Source organism: Patiria miniata, unplaced genomic scaffold, assembly GCF_015706575.1.
Source record: "Patiria miniata isolate m_02_andy unplaced genomic scaffold, ASM1570657v1 HiC_scaffold_7, whole genome shotgun sequence".
Lineage (NCBI taxonomy): Eukaryota > Metazoa > Echinodermata > Asteroidea > Valvatida > Asterinidae > Patiria > Patiria miniata.
This window is the reverse complement of record NW_024037074.1, coordinates 43,826,606-43,850,264: the sequence shown is the minus strand read 5'-3', so window position 1 is coordinate 43,850,264 and position 23,659 is coordinate 43,826,606. Positions and strand designations below refer to the sequence as shown.

The 23,659-nt window shown below is 39.6% G+C and overlaps 1 protein-coding gene across 2 annotated transcripts; it reads left to right on the top strand.

Annotated features, from left to right (window-relative positions):
- The first annotated feature begins 1,544 nt into the window (after positions 1-1,544).
- LOC119718787 (WD repeat and HMG-box DNA-binding protein 1-like) lies at positions 1,545-23,659 on the top strand. Of its 2 annotated transcripts, none has more exons than XM_038188210.1 (23): positions 1,545-1,640; positions 3,642-3,859; positions 4,526-4,677; positions 5,063-5,171; positions 5,996-6,093; positions 6,460-6,508; positions 6,995-7,194; positions 7,661-7,802; positions 8,805-9,000; positions 9,721-9,881; positions 11,775-11,959; positions 12,808-12,889; positions 13,689-13,854; positions 14,352-14,472; positions 14,740-14,845; positions 15,165-15,341; positions 16,134-16,265; positions 17,415-17,647; positions 18,441-18,649; positions 19,698-19,841; positions 20,519-20,657; positions 21,635-21,770; positions 22,099-23,659. In XM_038188210.1, the coding sequence occupies exons 2-23, from the start codon at positions 3,671-3,673 to the stop codon at positions 22,357-22,359; spliced, it is 3,387 nt and encodes a 1,128-aa protein (XP_038044138.1). In that variant the 5' UTR covers positions 1,545-1,640; positions 3,642-3,670; the 3' UTR covers positions 22,360-23,659. The 2 variants fall into 2 exon arrangements, with proteins under 2 accessions (XP_038044138.1, XP_038044137.1); XM_038188209.1 differs by having other exon boundaries at positions 1,545-1,709.

The window sequence follows — 23,659 nt, the reverse complement described above, 5'->3', positions numbered from 1 at the left end:
GGCAAAATTAGATGTTTATGAAAAATTTCAAATTCGGCAAAATTAGAAGTTTATGAAAAATTTCAAATTGTAAGAGGTTCACCAATTTTTTTTTTTATAGCAAAATAGGGCAAAATCAGGTGTTTATGGAAAATTTCATATTGTAAGGGGTTAACTTTGCATTTTTTTACGCAAAATAGGGCAAAATCACAGGTTTCTGGAAAAGTTCAGATCGTAAGGGGTTAACCTTGCATTTTTAGCAAAATTGGGCAAAATCAAATTTGAATGAAAAATCAAAAATTGTAAAGGGTTAACCTTGCCAAATTAGGGCAAAATCAGATGTTTCTGGAAAATTTCAGATGTAAGGGGTTATCCTTGCTTTTATTTGTAAAATTGGGCAAAATTTGATGATTATGAAAAAAATCGAATTGTTAGGGGTTAACCTTGCATTTTTTAGCAAAATAGGGCAAAGTCAGATGTTACGGAAAATGTTAGATTGTAAGGGGTTAACAATCCCGGGACATACCGTTATTTCGTTTTACCGTTTTGCATTTCCTCAAAACAAAAACAGTAAACAAACCATTGACCGTTTTATCGTTTTACAGTTTTGTAAAACGGTCAAACGGTATTAAGATAAATACGGTTTCTCTGTTTTATAAGTTTAATAAAATTCATTACAGCATAACGATCAATGATTTTTGTTTTACAGTTTTACACAAATAACTTTGAAAAACAGCAAAACGGTCAGTATTGAATACAGACTGTTTTTTTTATTTCAGTGTCATAGTGAACAGTCCGTGGTGCATTTTGTGGTGCTGGGCAAGGGGGGTGGGGGGGGGGGAACATGCTTTACATGAAAAAGTGTTACCTCGGCATAATGCGTGGTGTGATGATTCCTGGCGTGACCCTGACCCCTTTCTCACGCGATTCAGTTGGTGGGGCTTAAGAGTTGCAAGCAAAAATGGCGCTGGAAAACTTCAAGGGAGGACGTTACTTTTTACAATGGATACAGGATGGTAATACGTTTGAAGAAGTTGCAGATATTTGAAGGAAATTGGAGTTCGGCGCGGCTCTTCAATAGCCAGTTCGAAAACTATGTCGTGAGAACGAAATGTGAGGAGGGTAATTTGGGTCCCAGGCAATGACTCGATCCCATGAGGACGCATTAACATTAAGGTGTATTGCTTAATTGCCGAACCTAAATCAAAAAATGGTCGACAGGACTATTGACCGTTTTTCATTGTCATGTTCTTGTAAAACAACACTCTGAAATGAAGCAACTAACCATTTATCGCTTTCAACAATTAAGAAAAACAACAAAAAGGTCATTGTTTTTTGTGACCTAATACCGTTTGACCGTTTTACAAAACTGTCAAACGAAAAAACGGTCAACGGTGCGTTTACTGTCTTTGTTTTTGAGGAAATCCAAAACGGTAAAACGAAATAACGGTATGTCCCGGGATTGTTAACCCGGGACTTAAGGAACTTTGCCGCAACCGTTCCAGGTAGATTGGGATGCGCTATCGAACATCTTGACTATCATGGCACAGCGCGCCCTCTATCGCTGAGGCTTTTACAACTTTGGCGCGCCATTGTTTTGATTTCGCGGGAAATCTGGACGGAATCTATAGGCCTACTCTTGGTGTACACTTCAAGAAACGGTAAAATTCAGTACTGAGTCGCAGATGTCAGGCTATTTCATTGACATTAATTAATTCGGAGCAACTAAGGTAATTATGACAGCTTGAGTCATGACAATGACCGTGAATGACAGGGAGGGGGGCCTGGGCCTGGCGCTGGCATGACAATGTATTGTCAATGCACTGACTAGCACTAGCACTAGTACTTAGTAGTAGTACTAAGTAGCATGCGCGGGGATTTTTTTTAGGGATTGAGAAATAGGCCCTAGTTGTTTTGTAACGAGTATTGTTACAAAATATTCAGCCTAACTACGCCTTGTGCATAACTAATTATGTAATACTAAGTGCCCTCTGGATACTACTTTACTACTTATACTAGATTTGGATACTACTAGGCCTAGTCTAGTTCTGCTTCGGATTTACATGGCATTCCTTTTCAGCTAGCCCCTTACTGATACTGGGAACGATCATTTGACTAGTGTAGCGGATAAGGCTGGTGTGGTTAAATATCAAGATTGCGGGTTCAAATCCCAGTGAAGTAGGTAATTGGTAAATAAAGAAAAGAGGATTGGAGATGGGTAGAGAGTGAGAGTCGAGAAGGGAAAATAGATGAAAGAACCATAGTCATAGAAAGTAACTTTTGGCGTTTGAATATCGATTGATGAAAAGTGACATACGTGTAGGCCTATGTCTTTCCCTTTTTTGGGGGCCTTACAATCCTAGTATAAACTTTGTACACAGCTACATGTAATCTCTGGTGAACGTATACTGTACAGTACAGTATACGTTCACCAGAGATTAATAATGGTTGACTGCTGTGATGTGGGATGTGTAATTTTTTAACACCCGACGGGTGCATAGCACACAGCACGCACAGATGAACCGAGGGTGCTTTGCCCTCCCCCCCCCCCCCAGGGGGTATATAAACGGCATATCCCACATCAGACTGGGACTGTGAGTGCATAAAAACGTGCAAAATTACTACTGACGTTTTTTTACTCACCATTTGGCTAATTAATGCCCACACAACACATACATCAAAATGCTATAGTTGCAAGCATGTCACCTGCAAAATTTGAGACCTTAAATCCAATTTTAAGGCAAGGTTTTGGCAGTTCAAAAACCACCCACGTCAATCTCCATGCTCTGGAAATGGGTGTGTGATTCCCAATGTATTCTGGGTAGGTGTAGGAAGAGCCATGCAGCTTACTTAATTTTTAATCAATGGCCAAATGAACATAGCGCCCTCTGCTAAAAAATAAACATTTTGCATTCACTCAGATCAACAAGAGGGCGCTGTTTTATCTACAAGATGAAAATGTTATAGCTGAGGAGTCTTTTTGCACAATGCATTGCAGTACACATCAATGTGATGTCTCACGTATGGATTTTGATAACTCTCTGCAAAATTAGAATTAAAAGCTGAAATTTTGGTGATGCAATGCTCACAACAGCAACTTTGCTAGGCAGAAGTTTCAGGGATTATTGAAGAAACTGTAGTGAGTAAGAAGCTTGCAAATTTGATTCACACTGGTTTTATCATGCAGCACAAAGTTTTGCACGATATGGATACCTTAAGTTTTGGGACTCTCATACACAGTATTGAGAGTCCCAAATTTTCGGACTAATCCCACATCACAGCAGTCAAAAATTGTTTTGTTATGTCGTGCCAATACATGTAAATCAAAACGATAAATGGAACTCGTGCCTACTATCATCCAAGAAATTAGTGTGGTAACCCTTGATAACTACAGGCTTTCCTGCTGATACATGAGACTGAGCCGTTGCGCGTTGCATGCAGTTCTCAGTCACGAGCCCACGTGGAGGCTCTAGATTGGGCGTGCAATGCGCATTGTATACGAGGTAAACCATTGTAAACAATGCATGTATGCATTCTCGACCAATAAAGGTACAACAAACAGATTTTGTCCCCTACAATTTGTTCTCCACAGTGTTACATTTTTCTGTCCTTGTCAGACAAGAAAGGAAAACTTTCACTTTGTAATTGCTTCTCTTTTTTAGGCTAGTTTTTCCTCCAGCCTTTTGTCAAGATGCCGCTGAACAAACAAGAGATGCGGATGGGTCATAGTGAGGGACAAACAGATGTCTGTTATGAAGAGACGGGGAATCATATCTTGACATGTGGGAGTGATGGTGACGTCCGAATATGGAAGAGTATGGATGATGACGATCCTGAATCTATTAACGTCGGTGATGCTGCTTATGCTATTGCAATGAAGGTATCTACATACAAAGAGATGGAGGACATTCTTAAGAGATTTTTGAACTTCTGCTCCCACTTGAGCTTGGTCTATGGCTTTAGAGTAATTAAGAAGTCATAGATTTCTCAACCAAATGAAAATACCCAAATCTTTGAGCAGGAGTACCTAGGGAGCTACAATCACAAAGAGACAGTGACATTTGGAAAACCCTTTCATTCCAATCATAATTCAGTTCTTTGTCTTTACATATTGAGTCAAAATCACATTGGCTTTGTTTCTAGTTTGGTGAAGAATCATCGCAGCATGTGAGTCTGGGGTAATATCAACAAATTTGTGCCAATGCTTCAAGAGGCATTGAGAACCAAATTCAGGATACAATCCATTTGTGGCTTGTGCTGTTTGATGTCTTACAAATTTACATTTAAATTTTATGTTGGGTTTTGACCTTTGCTGATGTAACACTGTATACTTAGTGTTGTCTGAGGGTTTGCGAAAAATAATTCACAAGCTTACTTGGGTGGGACTTGAACCCATGACCTCCTACTTAATAGTGCAGATGACTTACCACTCCACTACCAAGCTTGCCAGCCCGCTGATCCTGGCAAGCAAATTCCATCTTATAAAAGTCTAACATTTAGATTTTTGGTTTGTTTTGTTTTGTTTTGTTGTTGATTTTGTCTACAGAACAACAGACTGTACACTGCCTCAGAAGCCAACACAATCCAGGCTCATACATTTCCAGAGGGAAGCGCGGATGGGATTGTGACCCGATTCACTGCTCCTGTTACTCACTTCTGTCTGAGTGAGGATGGAGAGAAATTACTCGCAGGTGCCAGGTAAACTCAGGAAAAAAAACATTTTTTGTGTGTGTTGGGCAGGTCTTGTAGAGGGAATTGTCTATTCCAATGGAATGTTTTGATTTACACCTAAAAGTATGGATATAATATTATAAATTGATTAACGGGTTGTACACCCTATCTCAATTTCAGTGCACCACGAAGTGACGTATCCTCTATGGCCTTTGTGCACACAATACGTCACTTCGTGGTGCAACCGACGATCTGATGTCCTGGCCTGCAGGTCTGTTGACTTATTTGCAATTTTGCATGAAAATACTAAAAGTTACCCTTAAAATAGCAGAATATTACTCCTAAGTTTTGTTTAGGGTTTCGTAGAGAATCAACAGCTATTACAACCTTGTTTTTCTCCATTTTGTTGCAGTGATTTCACCTTGAAGTATGTTGACATTGAAGGCAGTAATCAGAAGTCCTTTCATGGTCACAATGCACCAGTTCTCAGTGTGGCCATCGATCCCAAACATGAGTACATTGTATGTAATATTTGTATTTAAGGGCAATTCCACGGTTACTCACGTTACATTTCGTAACGTGAGTAACCAATTTTGTGTGTCTTGTTTATCATACGTAACACATTTTTCTGGATGTCATCTTTGGTGCTTAGGTAGGTCTAGGTCTACTCTATCTACCATGGGGATAACAGTTATTAAACCTTGTCAGTAAGGTAATTACAGCCCAAGGAAACACAAAAGTACATCAAAAATGTAACGTTAGTAACCATGGAATTGCCCTTAAGATTTTTTTTTAATACATAGTTCAAACTGACATGGTTTTAACTGTGTAGTGTAAAATATAGAAAAAGAGCCGAGTTAGTCCTTTGAGATATTATGGACCTGTTGTTCAATACTTGGATAGACGTGGACTCGTCCAAGTTGTGCTTGGAAAATATTACAAATAAATATGACACTTTCAGTGTGCTTTAATGTGACTTGCTCATTTAATAGCCTTATCATAATGGTAGGAAAAAATGAACATAGGACCAAATCCTGCTCACTTTTGAACTGGTTTCTTGTAGCACATTCATCACTGTCTCATATGCAAGTTTTTTGGTTTTATCTTTTATTTTGGAGATGTCTAGGATTCAGCCATGTTTATTTCAAAGTGTTTCCAGTATTGCAACAATTGCATAATGGTTGATTGGTTCCTTCTCAAATACTTTCCACTGAACTGTTCTTTGTAGTAGCATCATCCCTAAATCTGAAAAAAAATCATCCGTTTGTAAAACAGAGACTGTTATGTTGCAGAAATGTTGCATTGCATCAAAATCTGGGTTTTTTTTAAATTTTGTTCTGTCCAGGCATCTTCAAGTTGTGATGGAACGCTCAAGATTTGGAGCATTGCAGACCAGTCCTGGGAGAAATCAGTCTCACTCATTCCTAAATGCAGTGATGTCAGGTATGGTATGAGTGGACTTGCTTTAATTGGTTAGACGCGTGATAACGGGCATTAATACCCGTTGGCATGTAAATCGCGAATGTTCCAGGTGTAAGATGTACTTGTTCCAAAATTGTTAAAAAGATGAATACTTCAGGATACAAAAGATGGTATTGTGCAGTTGTTGTCGTCATAGATGAAGTATTTACCCGGGAAATGTGACACCTTTTCTGAGGAGAACACCGTTTACCAAAATCTTGTTTTTAAGTAAGCTTTCATTAAAGAGTGCAAGAACTTGTTTTTCATATCACAAGAATGAATGGCTAAATATCTATACTTTGGAGGCAATATAAAGTAACATCAATCTTGTACCTTGTCTCTTTCCAGCCTATCAAAAACACTGTGTAGGTTGTCATGGAAACCACAGGTTGGAAAGGTGAGTTTCACTGTTAAGTTGGATCTATTTGGAACGTCATAGATGCATCCGAGAGACAAAGGAGAGCAGACAGATGACAGCTTAGAAAATACATCATATGGCCAAGTTTTTGCATGCTGTTGAAGATTAGTAAATTGAGAGTGTTGATGGTTGTGTTTTGGTTGTTTGGGGAGTTGACAGGATTGGAGTCTCGTAGTAAGAACTCAGTACATTTAACATTCCAACACAGGGTGTTTACACCAATGTTTGTTTGGTCCCAGAAGGGCAAGCCTATAGGCCTCTATGTACCTCACTTCAGTCTCACCTTGGCCTAAACATTAGAAATATTACTACCCTATAACACAATGAATGGGCTAAATCTGGCCCTTTGTGTAGGCCAAATGCATGGAACAACTCTCAGTGAATAGACATTCTCAATCAATTGAATAGAATTGTGTGCACTCTGGGACCAGCTTTACTAGGCTTGCCGTGTCTTTTTTATGTCAGTTCCTGGCCGTTCCTGTAGAGAAAGAAATCCACATCTATGAGCGAGATTCCTGGGACTTGGCCTTCACACTGACACCTCAAGACGTTACTGGTTTCATCTCAGTCACTGCGTGGTCACCTTGTGGGCACTTCATGGCTTCAGCTAACACTGATGGACATATCTGTATATGGGACGTCAATACAAGAGAGTGCATAGATAGGTAGGTGTAGGCTGAAGTCTTGACCCGTATTTGTTTCACAGCGTTAAAATTGGCTATTTGGTGGTGTGTCTCAAACCTTGGACGTGAAAACCACAAGGCGAAATTGCCATTTTCCAATAAACTAAATATTCACATGCATACCCACAAGAAGTACTAAGTAGCCAATCACAAGTCAAATCACAAGTCAGTTCATAAGTGATTGATATAAAATTGAGTATATGGCATTTTTTCATGAGTAGGAGATAAGAATAGGTATATTTTTTGTTAGTACTAGCAGGCAGAGATGTGTGCTTGTGTTCTTAAGCCGTAATTGATTACTTAACATTTGTTTAAGTGATGGCAGATAGTATTTGAGTGTCAGCTTTGGTGAAAGAAGTGTGTTTTTCTTCTAAGACACCTGAAAACAAGGCTGTGAAGAGTTTTATCTTTTTAAAGAACTCCGGATATTTTTATTTCTCTCTTTCAGAACCAAGCACAACAAAGGTCTAGCCATATGCGGCATGGCTTGGCATCCTGCCAACGGGAACGAAATTGCGTATACTGACGTCATGGGACAAGTGGGTGTGCTAGATAATGTGATACCCCCAGACAGAAAAACTACAACACAGGTATCCTAACCAAAACTCATAATGAAATTGCTTGTACTGCTGTCTTTGGACAAGTGGGTGTGCTAGATCATGTAAACGTGGACAGGAAAAATGCCTCACCGGTAACCTCACCAAAACAGTCATGATCATGTGTCAGTGGATTAAATCAATTCAGGCCAAAAAGGACAAAACAATGCAAGCAAGATGTTGAAACCTGGAGATGCGTCAATGTTGACAAGTTCTTAGTCTGGCAGAAAACAGATTCCTCTATTCTTAAACATTTTTGATGGCCATTAAATTGAAACACTTATTATAGGCATGCAACTTTTCCTTGGATCTGCTGATTTCCTCGTTTTTTACCTATCGTGAATGCCATTACAAATTGAAAAACACTGTACAAAGTCATGTGTGGTTTGGAATTTCCTCGTATTTTTTCTAAATTCCCAGTTGCATGCCTGTAATATTAGTAATTATATAAACCTGTAATCTTCTGTATCACAATTTATCTGAATGTCTGATTTGAAAGATGTACCTTGTGGGCGGTGCAGTAAGGTCCAAAAGTCCAATCTCATACACTGATTTGGAATTCTAACTTCATGTGAGTACTTTGATGCTCGTATTCTTATTCATAAGATGGAATTTGCATCGGGGTGATGTAAATCAATATTGGGTTTTGCCCTTCTCCAACGTTAAAACACTGTATACTCAGTGTGTTACCTCCCGAGTGAAAAATTGAAAAATTCACACGGGTGGGACTTGAACCAACAACCTCCTGCTTTCTAGTGCAGACGTCTTACAACCAACGAGCTTGCAGATCAGTTGGCTGGTTCGAATCTGATGTAGCAGCGGGTACTGCAGTGAAACTATTCATAAGATGGAATTTGCGTCGGTGTGATGTAAATCAATACACTGTATTAGATATTGCCCTTCTCCGACGTTGAATCACTGTATACTCAGTGTGTTACCGGTGAAAGTTAGAAACAAATCACTCAGGCTCATATTCTTGGTTTTTTTTCCAACCAGGTTCAAGTCTTCAAGCAGTCTGCTGATTTGTTTGACGACGATGCAGTAGATGAAGATTTTCTTGATGCTGTCACTCAAGCAGAAGTTGAGAACGCTGCGGGTAAACCAACCAATGAGGGAGAGGATGGTGATGATGTCATGCCAGCGACGCAACATAAACGTATCATGCAGATACAAGATGACGACAATTCAATGGGTTAGAAAATGCACACTGTTTGTGTTGAGTCATTTGTAATATTGTATTTGTACATCACTTCCTAGCAGTGGTTTGGGTGTCTTGCACAGCAACTCAATCTCCACAATTACTAACATGAAGCATGAAATACTTCAAATTGGAGGATAAACTTTCTCCGCTCAAACACAAAAGTTAAGACCACCGAGCTTACGGGATTGGCTGGCTGGTTCGAATCTGATGTACATAGCAGCGGGTACTGCATTTAACTATTCATAAGAACCAGCCAACTGATGCCGTAAGCTCAGTGGTCGAGTGGTAAGACGTCTGCACTAGAAAGCAGGAGGTCGTGGGTTCGAGTCCCACCCGAGTGATTTTTTCCAACTTTCACTCGGGAGGTAACACACTGAGTATACAGTGTTTATACGTCGGTGAAGGGCAAAACCTAATATTGATTTACATCACCCCGACGCAAAAATTCCATTTCATGAATAGTTAAATGCAGTACCCGCTGCTATGTACATCAGATTCGAACCAGCCAACCGATCCCGTAAGCTCGGTGGGCAAGTTGTAAGACGTCTGCACTAGAAAGCAGGAGGTCGTTGGTTCGAGTCCCACCCGAGTGATTTTTCCAACTTTCACTCGGAAGGTAACACACTGAGTATACAGTGTTTATACGTTGGTGAAGGGCAAAACCTAATATTGATGTCCTTGTATTGCTGAATTTGTGTGTTTCCTTACTAGATGGCAGTTCTCGTGCTGGTGATGATGGTGCTAGTGTCATGTCAGGTACCATGGATACCATGGTACCACAGCCAACTACTTATGAAGGGCCTAAACCCACACCCCTACAGAAACCATTTATTCCTGCTGCTACCCCAGTACACCTAGCCAGTAGATTCATGGTAAGTGCTTATTGCTGAAGGGCCTAAACCCACACCCCTACAGAAACCATTTATTCCTGCTGCTACCCCAGTACACCTAGCCAGTAGATTCATGGTAAGTGCTTATTGCTGAAGGGCCTAAACCCACACCCCTACAGAAACCATTTATTCCTGCTGCTACCCCAGTACACCTAGCCAGTAGATTCATGGTAAGTGCTTATTGCTGAAGGGCCTAAACCCTCACCCCTACAGAAACCATATATTCCAGCTGCTACCCCAGTACACCTAGCCAGTAGATTCATGGTAAGTGCTTATTGCTGAAGGGCCTAAACCCACACCCCTACAGAAACCATTTATTCCTGCTGCTACCCCAGGCCACCTAGCCAGTAGATTCATGGTAAGTGCTTATTGCTGAAGGGCCTAAACCCACACCCCTACAGAAACCATTTATTCCTGCTGCTACCCCAGTACACCTAGCCAGTAGATTCATGGTAAGTGCTTATTGCTGAAGGGCCTAAACCCACACCCCTACAGAAACCATTTATTCCTGCTGCTACCCCAGTACACCTAGCCAGTAGATTCATGGTAAGTGCTTATTGCTGAAGGGCCTAAACCCACACCCCTACAGAAACCATTTATTCCTGCTGCTACCCCAGTACACCTAGCCAGTAGATTCATGGTAAGTGCTTATAGCTTTTGGCTGTCTTATCATTTTCACTTGCTACTATAAGCACACATGTTATTTGCAATTACCTGAAAACACATTGCTTGGAGTGATAACTAGTCTCAAGATGTTACTCAAGAAATTACTCAATTTGGCATGTTTTTATGATCAAAGAATGGACATTTTTGAATAATAGCTCAAATAACAAGGCATATTAGCTCCAAATTAAATCCAGAACACTGCTGTAGTTTTAAATGTATGAGAATGTGAAAATAGTACTGTCTTGTCGAATAAATGTCGATTGTCAAATATGAGGCATTCTGGCAAAGTGAGACAGAACTGGGCAGAGATTGAGATGAGGTTTGCAGGTATTAGGAAAGAGAATCAAAATCTCCTTACAATACTGTTTGTTGCACTTCAATCTGACGTTTCATTGATAAGTTGTGGCTGCTTAAAGTAAGCATTTACTAACATGTCAAAAAAGTAAACTACTGAGAAAAGGGTTTTTTAAAGTTTCTAGTTATTGTAGTCGTGAAAATGAAAGATGCCTGATAATTTTCCTTAAAAACACTTTTATTCCTCAATTTTTATACTATTTCTTAAAATTTGTGTAGCAGACATCTCATAGGTTACAAATATCAATAAATTTGCGTTTTTTTCCCTTTTTTCTTCAATTTTCTTCACTACAACCTGCTCCGAGTTCAGTCTCATCCTCACAAATGATGAAAGTAGAGTTGAATTAAGCGTGGGCTGTCACTTTTTCTCCAAAAGTGTAATAATCAGATAAAACCTAATAGATTTTGAGTACTCTACTTCTTGAAATAAAAAAAACCCCAAATAGTCCTGTAAACTTATCTGGCAACCAGAATTAGAAGACTATCCTGGGGTAATACCACACTTGCAGCTCCTAAATCTGATGTGCACACACATTTTGTTAAGTCACTTGTCTAGCTATTGTCTAGGTCTCCACCAGTTACAGCTACATGGAAACATGCTGACCATTATAGACATAGCCATTGACATAGCCATTGACATAGCCATTTCATACACAGCTGACCTAATGTACTGGTTGAAAGTGAAGTGAGTGTGCACATTTAAACTGAGCGTGAGTGAAGTTTATAATCAGTAATGGTTTGGTGTTTTTGTTTGCTGGAATGGTCAGTATCTAAAAGCATTGAACTCGGCAAAACAAGTAGCGATCATAAGTTCAAATACATTTTGCAGATTTTTTTTTCTGTTTTAATTTATAGAAGTGGAATTCCATTGGAATCATCCGTTGCTATGACACTGAAGATGAATCTTCTATTGATGTTGAATTTCATGACACGTCCGTTCATCATGCTATGCATTTTGACAACCAGCTGAATCGCACAATGGCGGATCTCTCAGCTGAAGCTGTACTGTTAGGAAGTGAGACCAACGGAGATGTACCCAGGTAAGATGATCTAAGGGGTCATGTTTTGAAACAAAAAGCATTTGCTTGGGAATTTAGCATCAGCTGTGAAATTTACCAGTACTTAATGAAGTTGGCTATTTAACTTGAGACTGACTTATATTGGAAATTTACCCACTGCATTTAGAGTTTGTAGAAATCATGTTGTCTATAATAATAATAATAATAGTGGGTATTTATAAAGTGCACGTATCCACCAGGACTGGTGCTCAAGGCGCTCCATCATTATTACCCCTGCTCATTGGGCCCATGAAACATTCCAAATACCATCTCAGCTCCCTGGGGAGTATACAGCTCCATGCAGCCTGTTAGGCCCAAGGAAGCTAATTCAATCACAATAACCATCTCTGCCCTCACAGGTACCCATTTACTCCTGGGTGGAGAGAAGCAATGAGTGACAAAGTGCCTTGCCCAAGGGCACACGCACCATGACTCCAAGCTGGACTCGAACCCACAACCTGCAGCTTTACCCGCAGACCACGAATCCAGTGCCCTTAACCACGAGGCCACAGCACTATGTACCGCAAAGGCACTTTTCATTTGAGTCATATCACATTGTGTGGTGAATGATAGCTTAAAATCCAAGTGTACAGCTGGTGTGAGTGTGGGATCACTGTGCATGGGCTGCTCCATCATGATCACCATGCTAGTGCTTTACATGAATGTAAATATGTATTGCAGGTTCACTGTTTTCATATGTGTGTATGGTGTTATTGCGAGGTGAGTGTGTATGGTGCCCTGGAGCAAAAACCCACTGGCCTCGCTGTCTTAGAATAATTCATGATTTTCAAGGATGTATTAAAAGTGACTTGTTTATTTTTGTTTACCAGCCAATTAGTTTGTTATCACTTCGCCTCCTGGGACAATCAGAAGGAATGGACGACATCATTGCCAAAGGGAGAAAATATCAAGGTAAACCAGTTACATCTGATCTAGAACTAATCTGTCGACTCCATCACTTGTTCACATCGATTTTTGACATCAGATGCCACTTCAGTACAAGGGGAATATCTCTTTACTTTGATTTTGTTGTACCTGTTTTGAAGCAAAGTGTCTAAGTTGCAGTTACACACAGCAATTGTCCTCATTCTTCAAGATCAATATACACCTACATGCTTCACCACTTCCAATCCTCCGTCATAAACCTCACTTCTAGTTTGGTTTGGTTTGGTTTATTACCCAAGGGATGCAACAAAATAGGATTCACACAAACAATTCATAGAAAATTGACAACAAATCTACAATGGGTAAAAAGCGCTAGAAAATAGCACACTTGCTAATCACGTCTAGCCCTTGACACACTCCCTGATAGTCTCCAGATGACGGGCAAAGCTTACTCTCCAAAATGCTTAGTTCCTATTGGTTCTTGTCAGAACCACAGAAACTCACAAACAGGTATTTTCTTTCACACGGTGTCACTGCAAATTTACATTTGTTGCTGACTTCAGTTGGCCTTATTCTGATGCCATTTTCTGGGTACCAACACAAGACAAATTCCATTTATTGAAGTAATTAAGTAACTTTATTTCATTCATGAAATTAAAGATTGTACAAGTGTTTTTTTAAATGAAGCAATGAGTGAACTTAGGTCAATAACGTTTGCGTCAATAACATTCAGGCCTGTTTATAACCCCTCATTACAGTGCCCTGATTCATTCAGGTCTATAAGCAAACATTATTTTTTGCTCTTTCTATTTCTTTAATTATTCAGTGCCTAACCCTTGGTCGTGGATGGCTAGCTGTAGCAACTGACAAACGTTTAGTTCGTCTGTTTAGCATCGGTGGTATGCAGAGAGAGATACTTGCCATTCCTGGCCCGGTAGTCTGCTTAGCTGGTCACGGCAACCAACTCATCATTGTGTACCATGCTGGAACTGGTAATACATCCACGTTGTTCTGTGCAAGAGTTGGAAAAACCTCAAGTGGTTTCAGATAGTTGTTGAAACCTTAAATAGCTTGCACCATTGTGCTGGATGGAAAAGCCACTTTTATTTTAGAAGTTGTCACGCAATGGATTGGAGGAAGACAAAGCAGTAACAGTAGATTGCACACTCTGTCATGACCACACACAAGAGCTCCAGAGTACAGAAGACACTTGCAGAAAACCTTGAAGGGACATTTAGAAGTCGCTTCAAGTTAAACCTAATTTTCCCAAACAAAAATTTCCCCGATTATACAGAACTTATTTTCAGTTTAATATTCAGCTTCTACATGTGGTTGCCAGCCACACATAGTACAGTTGCTATGGTATTTAAGCATCTGTCGTATCTGTCTATTTCACCATTGTGGATGTACTTGTGCACAATCAATAGTCCAATGCATTTTCAGTATTGCATCAGTTATCATGCGATAATATGACTGGTTCCCTGTTCAGGTGTACCAGGCGAGCAGTGTCTAGGAGTGCAATTACTACACATTGGTGGGAAGAGGAAACGCTGTGTCGTTTCAGGTGATAGGTTACCAGTGAGTCCAAAGGCTACGCTAGCCTGGCTGGGGTGAGTAGTAGGCTTCTGGAAATAATAAATTAATTGAAGTATTATAGGAGCTGGTTGAATAAGACAGCCTGCCCTAAATTGCAATGAACTGTGGAGGTTTTAAACTTGGAAAGTATATATAATATATGTTAGACCCTAGATGCTTCATAAGACTTGGTGTAATTGGTGCATTATTTTAAGGGAAGATTGTACAAAAAAATGACCAGAACTTAATACATCTGTCAATCTTGGTAAACTTTTATTTCTCCTTTTTTTTCTTAACAACAGTTTCTCAGCTGAAGGGACACCATGCACGGTGGACTCAGAGGGAGTAGTTAGACTTCTAAATCGATCTCTGTTGTCATGGATACAGATTTCTAATACTAAAAATCATGTAAGTGATCATGTATGAATTGTCTGACTGCTTGTTCATTGTTTGAGGAGTGGAGAGTTTTCAAATTGTAGATTATTGGCCTCTACCTGGTTTTAAGCATCATGTTTACAACTGCTCAATCACACAATTATCCCCCATTCATAAATACCTTTTCGATCAAAAGCAATGAAAAGTTGACAAAATTTTAGCAATTTTTTCCCAACCATTTTACTCCAATTTAGATCAGGCCACTTCTGTTAGCTGTCCAGGTTTTTTATGGAGTATGTATACTAAAACACAATTTCCATGTAATAAATAAATGATTTTGTTCTGTTTGCAGAGCAAGAGTCGATCAGACCATTTCTGGGTGGTTGGTTTGAATGAGAGCCCACAGCAGCTACGATGCATCCAGTGTAAGGGAGCAGCCTTCCCACCAACTCTGCCTAGACCTTCCATCATGGTCCTACCATTCCAAGTACCTCTATGTGATCTGGATACAGAGAAGGGTATTATGGAGGTCAGTAGAGATTTACATGACAGGACCGTTTTACATAGAGGCGTCATAACGAAAAATGGAAATGAAAAGAAAAAGGCATAATGAACGGTTGGAAACGTAGGTGGAAAACGGAAAATTGTTGCAAATAAATGAATTCCTGAAGAGAATCAAACTGCATGTACTGTTGCATTGGATGGGCTCTACCTTCTGCAGTTCTGCAAAACTCCTGGAGGATTTCGGAAGATTAAGGGTCAGGGAATATTATTGACATTTGAAGGACACACTCTAGCCTCCGTTGGGAAGTTAGAGAAAAAAACTTTTGAACTTCCTCCTGTTCATCAAGTTTTGATTGTTAGATTTTTAGTTGATCTTCTGCATTTGCAACTGATGGGAGCAGGGTTTGACCGTGATGCAAATAGACGTATCCAGTAAGCCCCACCCACTGCACACGTGAGCAGCAACATGTGAACAGCCTCTCCAGTGTCTCATTGCATGTTCCAGCTGCACATGTCATATACATGTGCACGCATATCAGACATGTATCACCTCTGTGATGGGGCAAAACATGGGGCGGGGCTGAATGGATCGATCCATTGGTTTGTTCATGCCATTAACATAAAGAGCCCTCCTATTTCTGTTCTGAGTTAGTTGTATACTGCCCTCTTGAGTTCATGCACCAGTCCAATTCCGCTTGCCTGCCTTTGTAAACTGCCAAGAAGTCAAGAAAGATTATATGCCTGACAATCAGGGGTATTACATACTCTAAAGTGCTTGAAGAATATGTGATAATTATTTGAATGACTTGCTTTTCAGGAAGCATACTGGAGAGCCGATGCCTTGAGTAAACACATCGAGTACGGTGCATCACAAGGCTATGAGATTGATGAGATGAGTCAGGCACAGACCGACAGAGAGAAACAGGAGAACATCATGAAACTGTTTGCGGTAAGCAGGATTGCTATTGACAATAAAGAAAACAATGGACTTGATACTCATGTGAAACAAAACTAAGAAAATCCCAACAATTAGGGTAAGGGTTAAATACAATACACAATGGGAGACTTTTGAGACGATGGTGGCAGCAAACATACCGGTCCTTTTCAATTGATTACGTCGTGTTTAAACGCTCATGCTCAATATGATGCAAACAATGCAAAAAGGACAGGTGTGTTTGCTTCCACAAATGTCTCAGAAGTCTCCCATTGAATTGAGCCCTAGCTATGGCATTAGGCTACATCCGAATTACTCGGCTATGCCCAGCAGTAACACATGGGTCTGTAGGAAGAGGCTCATTGGAAATTGCAAGCCATGGCCAGATAATTTCAATGTAGCCTGGTTCTGATAGTTCTTAATGGTCTTAGAATCAAATTGATACGTGAGAGTCCAAGCATAAGGATCAAACTATGATGACATTCAAAAATATGTTTGTTTATTCTATCTGTGGAACTTGCGTCATATTTGAGCCTTCAAGCCTAAGTAATGTCTAAGATATAAGCTCCAGAAAATTACACTCTTAACCCCTTTTCTCATTCTAAGTGAGTCATTCTGTAACTTAGGGGCCCAAAGTGTGACATATTTCCTGTCCCTGTTACCTTTGAACTTTGTAATTTGCTGCTCAAGAATCCTTCAAAATGAGTGCACACTATTCTCATTTGTTTGGTATGTAGTTTGCCTTACATAATCACTCTTAGAGGGGAAATGTATTAAGGAGTGCATCCAGAATTTCAAACATCGTACATGTCAGATGTAACAGGGGCAGGGAAAAAGTGGACCCCAAATTTATGGAATGACCCAAGTAGCATGAGTGAATACCTCAAAATGGCATTAAATTCTGCCCTGGAAATTGTACAAAGAACAAAGGACAACCAATTTGTAATACTTTGCTTGTCAAACAAATACCTGTCTATTGATGTGCCATTGACAGTGTTGGCCATTTCATGCAAAATTGAAAAGTTTCATTCTTTTCATTGCATAAAGTTACTGCTTTAAGATAGGATAGAACAAGATGGTCAACAATTCCAATGTTGAATATATTTTTAACTGAAGCTGGTGATTCTCTGCTTACTTTTTGTACTAATTCATTGCTCCCATCAGTTGGCATGTCGTACTGACAGAGAATACCGAGCCTCTGAGATCTGTCAACTCATGACATCACAGCATGCGGTTACCTTGGCAATCAAATATGCCAGTAGGTCACGTAGAATGGCATTAGCTGAACGACTTAATCAGCTAGCGCAGCAAATGATGGAAGAAGAAATGGCTGCCATGGAAACAGAGCAGGAAGAAGAGGAGCATGATGGGTATTATTCGAATGCCACCACTACAAAGTAAGACCAAGTTGATCTCTGTTATCACTTTTGGATGTTTAACTTTATGGCTCAGGATGTCCAGCCAGAAGTTTGTGTGTTTGGTTGCAGTCTAGTTCAAACGTTGTCCTTTTCAGCATAGTTACTTTTAATTTCTTTACTTTTCTTCAGTGAAAATGCAATAAGATTTAGTTCATTTTGTGCAGAACTCAAAGCAGTAGAAACTTTGTTGAATAGAAATCATGACATATCAGAGAATGAAGAAATTAGAGGGCCCAAGACATGAATCTTACTTGGGGACATATTTTGTGCACCTTTCTACTCTTAAATGTAGGAAAACCATATGTTTTAAACATTAAGCATTTTTCCATGCTTTTCCTGACAAATGAGGGCGCTGTTGCTGTGATGTCATTTCAGGAAGACACTTTTCACTTTAGGGGTTTTCTGTTCAAATTGCCAACCCAAAATTTACTTATTGAAAACAATTGTGAGAAAACTTTGCTTTTTGGCTTACTGTCATGTACTGAAACAACGAATCACCAAAGAAAAGAAAATTAACAACAGCAAAATATCCAAAATTCTGGCAAATTGTGGTGCTGAACTAGCTGTGACATTGTAGTTTCTGCCTGAAATGACATCACACTTTTGCTCATGAATATGGAAATTTATAGCATAAAAACCAAAAAGTCACCAAAATGCCCTTGACCTGGAATGTTTCAATCACTGTTAATATTGATTGGGCAAGCCATAGTGATCATAAGTTCTAAAGTAAGACTGCATCACAACATGAGTCCTTACAACCCACTTTCTTCAGGAGGAGTAGCAGCTCAACGGAATGGTCTACACTGTCTCGATCCAAGGCTCCCACCCACCAGGCCTCAAGACAAGATGATGAGGATGACAATGAGGAGGCACAAGAAGAAGAGGTAGCGATGGAAGATGATGAATGTGATGATGATGATGATGGAATGCCAGAGATGAAATCAAGGAAAGTGCCGACGATCCTCATCAAACCTAAGAAAGGTACATGATTTGATACCGGCCTGAATCCACACAGAGCGGTTAGCTGACACTGTTGATTGCAGAGCAGTTTCTATTAAATCAGTCATTTAAACAGGTCCCTGTATCATTCAAAATGCAAATTAAACATTTGATCTGTATTTTAAGACAAGTGTTCATAATTGTTGCCCTTTAAGCTATTGTGGTGAAGCACACTTGTGATAAACATAAGTAATGTTTAGCAAACACTGGCATTTAGCCTACAGTTTGAAGTGAGACTTAAAGCTAGAGTCCATCATTTGCAGCCATCCGAAAAGTAACTGGCGTAATTATTGTTGAAAAACAAACTTGGTTGAAAGTTAGTAAGGGAACTAAACTCCCTGTGAAATTATTCTTTCTGGGAAGCTGTAATTTTGAAGTAATCAACGAAAGAAGGCATTTCCAACGGTGATTCTTAAGAAGCACCGTAGGAAAATTTAAATTAGTAGTTCGTTTTGTTATTCAGCGCAGCGCGCACAAGTATTGGAACGACGCACACGCGCGCGCGGTTGTTATAATTCGTCGGATCAGTGCGCGACGTCGCGTATAGCTGCAATTCAAAACAATTCCAAACATGATTCAGTAACTTTTGATTTGAAATTGAGATCTTAGAATGCTGTTTTTCTCGGAATGTACAGCTGAAGCTTAGCTGAAACTTCATCAGGTTAGTTGCTCAGTATCCTTCATTAGATTTTGAACTCTTTTGTTGCTTTAAACGAACAAAATGCACAAATTACAAATGATGGACTGTAGCTTTAAAGCTAGTCCATTCATTTTCCCAATTTTAGATTAAAGCAAATTGTTAATGTAATGATGAATGTCATGATGAAACTATGAGTTTGGAAGTCATGAAGTTTACTTTGCTTCCACTTGAAGTATATGAGCTAAGCTTTAAGCTCTCAAACAGCAACATGACTTTGCTTGTTTAACAAGCATAATGTACACAACTCACCCAACAGGACCTGCAATCTTTGAGAGATAATATGGTGATTCCCTGAAATAAAATCAATGATCTTGACATTTTATCTCCCAGATGGTGTAATAACTTCAGCTTTACCCAGCAGCCAGACCCGAAAGAATCCCTTCAAGAGAAGTAGTTCTGAATCTCAGGTTGCTAGCAAAGGAAGTAGTGTCTTTGATAGTATGAAGAAACTGACCAAACTCAAAGCCAAAAGTCGTAAGTTGAATTTCATTGACAAGGATCATATTAGTTCGGACTCATTTGGACAGTTTTATTTCTTCAAAATTTGGGGCAATGCCATTAACACCAGCATTGCAGAGTCGCCCTGAACCAAATTGTACCGAATTTGAATAAGTTACATGAAACATTTGACATCTCAAACTGGAGTGATGAGTGGCAAAATGGACTGTTGCATGCAGTTATTCAGAATGACTCTGGTATGGAAAATGAATGTACATACAATTTGTTTGAAACAAAAATCCATAAAAGTCAACCAATACTATTGGTTCAGCGCGACTTTGGAACGGCAGACTGAACTGAGTGTTACATAACATATCTGCCATATCTTTTATGCATCATTTTTCACAATTTGTATTTTGACTACCTGTCAAATGTGCACATTTTTTAACAATAAATTAATTTTAAGCAGTGTATCATTCAGATTTGTTTTCAGATATTTTTTATGACAAGAGAAAACTTCTAAATGATGCCATAATGCACACAGATGCAGAAATCTTTGGGCCAATTTATATAATTTTTAAATTCGCAGGTCAACTCCGAAATGTGGTACATGGTTAGCTCATAACATCATGATTTAAAAATGTAGTGGACAGTGTACTGCTTTCACCCCTAATTTCTTGAAATTCCTTAAATTTGATGATTTTTACATGCAGCGCCTGAAAAACCCTCAGAGCCAAAGCAGAAGAAAGGCAAGACCCAGTCCACTCTGTTTGGCAACATGAAGTCTCCAAGACAGAAGGAGAAAGATGAGAGCAATAAGGAAGGAACAGAACAGACCATGCCAGTCAACAAGTGAGTCCAGTTTGTGTGTTGAGGGTGTAAGTCAGAAAGAAGACAGAAAGTACTTAGAAAGGCTCATCTCTGAGATGCCGAGACTAGAAGTTTTAAAGATAGGAAACGCATTCTGTGAGCAGGTACACTAGACATGACTGACAGACAATACAGGGTTACCAGCTACTCTGGAAATCAGGCCAAACCTGGAAAATGAGTTTCCATTTTTAAAGTCGGGGAAACTCAGGGAATTTGGAAAAACAGTTCAAATCAGGGAGAGTTCGGGGAATTAGACAGTGACCCAGAAGGGACAGGTTTTTACCTGTTTGGCGTATTGTGAATCTTGTGCCATGTGCAGGTTGTGTCCATTGACTGACTGAAATGATTGCTATAAGGCCTACAGGGAGAAGGGAGGCCAGCGCGTGTTGCTTGTGTATTATCAGTATCTTATTTGCTTTGCTGCAACCACCTCTTGACGTCCAAGCAACCTTGTTAAAGTGGGAATATTTCTCATGAAATTTTGGAAATTTCTCAGGAAAATATCAGGGAAAACTTGGGGAACTTTGTTTGAAAAAAAAATGCTGGGAACTCTCGAGAAAATAGCAACTCAAATTGATAACTGGTGTTTTGTGGGTTTTTTTCTATCAAAAAACTGTTAGCCACTCGTAAGACACGTTGGAATTTCTTGACCACAGCCAGTGGTAGGCATCTATAGGAAGTGGCTTCTGTGCAAATTATGTACTTGAGATTTTGACCAATAAGACTGTTGACACGATAGAGTAGGCCATAGTTTGATTGAATAGGGCTCTGTAAATAACACATGCACTGGACTTCAGGATTCAAAATGCCTAAAATGCTGTGGGTGATATTTGCCCCCTCCTCCCCCCCCCCCCCTCGGTAAACAAAACACCATAGACAACATCACAGCAAAGAGTTGCTGGTCTTTACTTTGATTAGACACCACATTTTATCTTTACTTAATACATTTCTCACCCCAGACCACCATCGGCATTCTCCTATTGGCTGACAGAGAATCAAGCCAGTCTCGCTGAAGAAACTCCCGAGTTGTCTGAGTCTGATCTCATCAAGCTGGCAACGCAGAAATGGCGGTCACTCCCAGCAGAGGAAAAGAAGGTATGGCTACCCGAATTGTTTATCTAGATCTCTGACAATTATAACTATGTAGGAACATGCTGATAATAGACGTAGCATTGTCTCAAGAATTCACTGTAATTCCTGACACTAATGTCACACAGTGTGTGCAACAAAGTTGTATTGGAATGTGCACAAATAGTAGTATACCATACACTAGTTGAACCCATAGACCGACCATAAGCAATCAACCCCCCCCCCCCCCCCCTCAATATTGCTGTCAGGATCACACAGTGCCTCACGTTGACCAAACCATAAAGAACGGACTATCCTAATTCTTTCTGTATTCCTGTGTTTGCTTGGTTGACAGGATTGGGGAGCTAAAGCCAAACGGTCTGTTCAGTCCTTGGAAGCCGACACAGACCCAAAGGAAAACGCTGCCCAAGAAACAACAGAACTGACGGAGGGGAAGAAACGAAAACTACCTCATGATGGGGAAGTAACACAGGGGTCAGAGAAAAGGGTTAAAGGTCAAATCAAGGTTAAAGGTCAAGACAGTAGCATTGTCAAGAGGCCACTACTATCATCAACAAATTCTAAGTTGGCAGGATTTGCATTCAAGAAAGATTAGATGACTTGGAGAAAGGAAAGGAATAGTCATGACTGATCACAGAATCATTGAAAGATATGTTTCCCGTACCATTTTTGAGTTTCAATCCGAAAAAAAGATTCCTTTTCTAAACTGCCATTTTTTTAGAAATGCAAAAGTAATTCACTTTTGAATGGAACATCAACCAAAAAGATCAGCCCATGTTCGTTTATATTGAATTATTACTTTACAATTTCGAATTGTTGTCTGAAAGACAAAAATTCCCTTTATCGCGGGGGAGCATGGTTCCCGCCTCACAATCAGTATCTATAATTTACGGACCGGGACCAGTCTGCTCGCAAAGCGGATATCTGTTTGTGCCCAAAACAAAAACTTTTTTCCCAGAGGTTTGCAGATGTCCAAAAAGGAAGCAAAAACTGAGACTTTTTGAAAATTTATTACTTGAAAACAATTGAGTTTGTTGAAGAGCAGGGGGAACGCAACTTGAAATCAATCTATCAGGGACTGACTAGACATTGCTGTGTGCAGAACACAATTCCAAGTGTTGACCAGTCCTTACGAGTCCTCCAAATGAAAGTCCATCACAAGTCAAGTCACAAGCTATTGAATGAGCACAGCATTGATTTGCCTTCGTTCATCCACTTTCCTTGCGATGGAAGTTGTGATTTACTTGTGATTAACTTTCAAAGTGTAAAAATGATTAGGTTTTACTCTAGCTATTTTTAAACTGAGACTGACTTACACACAAAGGGAGGAATGGTACTTGATAAAATAGGGCCTTGAATCCTGAGTACCGGTAATGATGGATGAGCTTTGAAGTGCTACGTCAAATTCAAGCAAGAGTGGGGCCAATTTCAGAAATCTGCTTACTGTAAGAAAAATTCCAGCTTACTATGGTCTATGCCAACAATTAGCATATTTCATTTACTAGCAAAGTTTAGCCGATGCACATGCTCACATACTGTAAATAGAGATTTTGCGCTTACAGGCCAACACAAACGTTCTCCATTTTAAGCACAGATGTTTGCACTGTGAACTCAATGATGTCATAAATGCAGAATGAAATTGTTAGCAGAGTCATGACATTGGCCAAGGAGTTGGATTTGGATGGGGTTTCAAACAATATTTTGTGTTATGTTGGTTACTGAACCAATTAGATTTATGAGAAGTTTTGGGGGACATTGTAATATATATTTTACTGTATTAGTCAAAATGTTTTAACAAAAAGGATGATATTCCTATACACGAAAGGGTGATAACTGGTATTCTTTCAGCTTAGACCACTATACCTAGTATTTCTATTAAACAATGTTAAAATTTA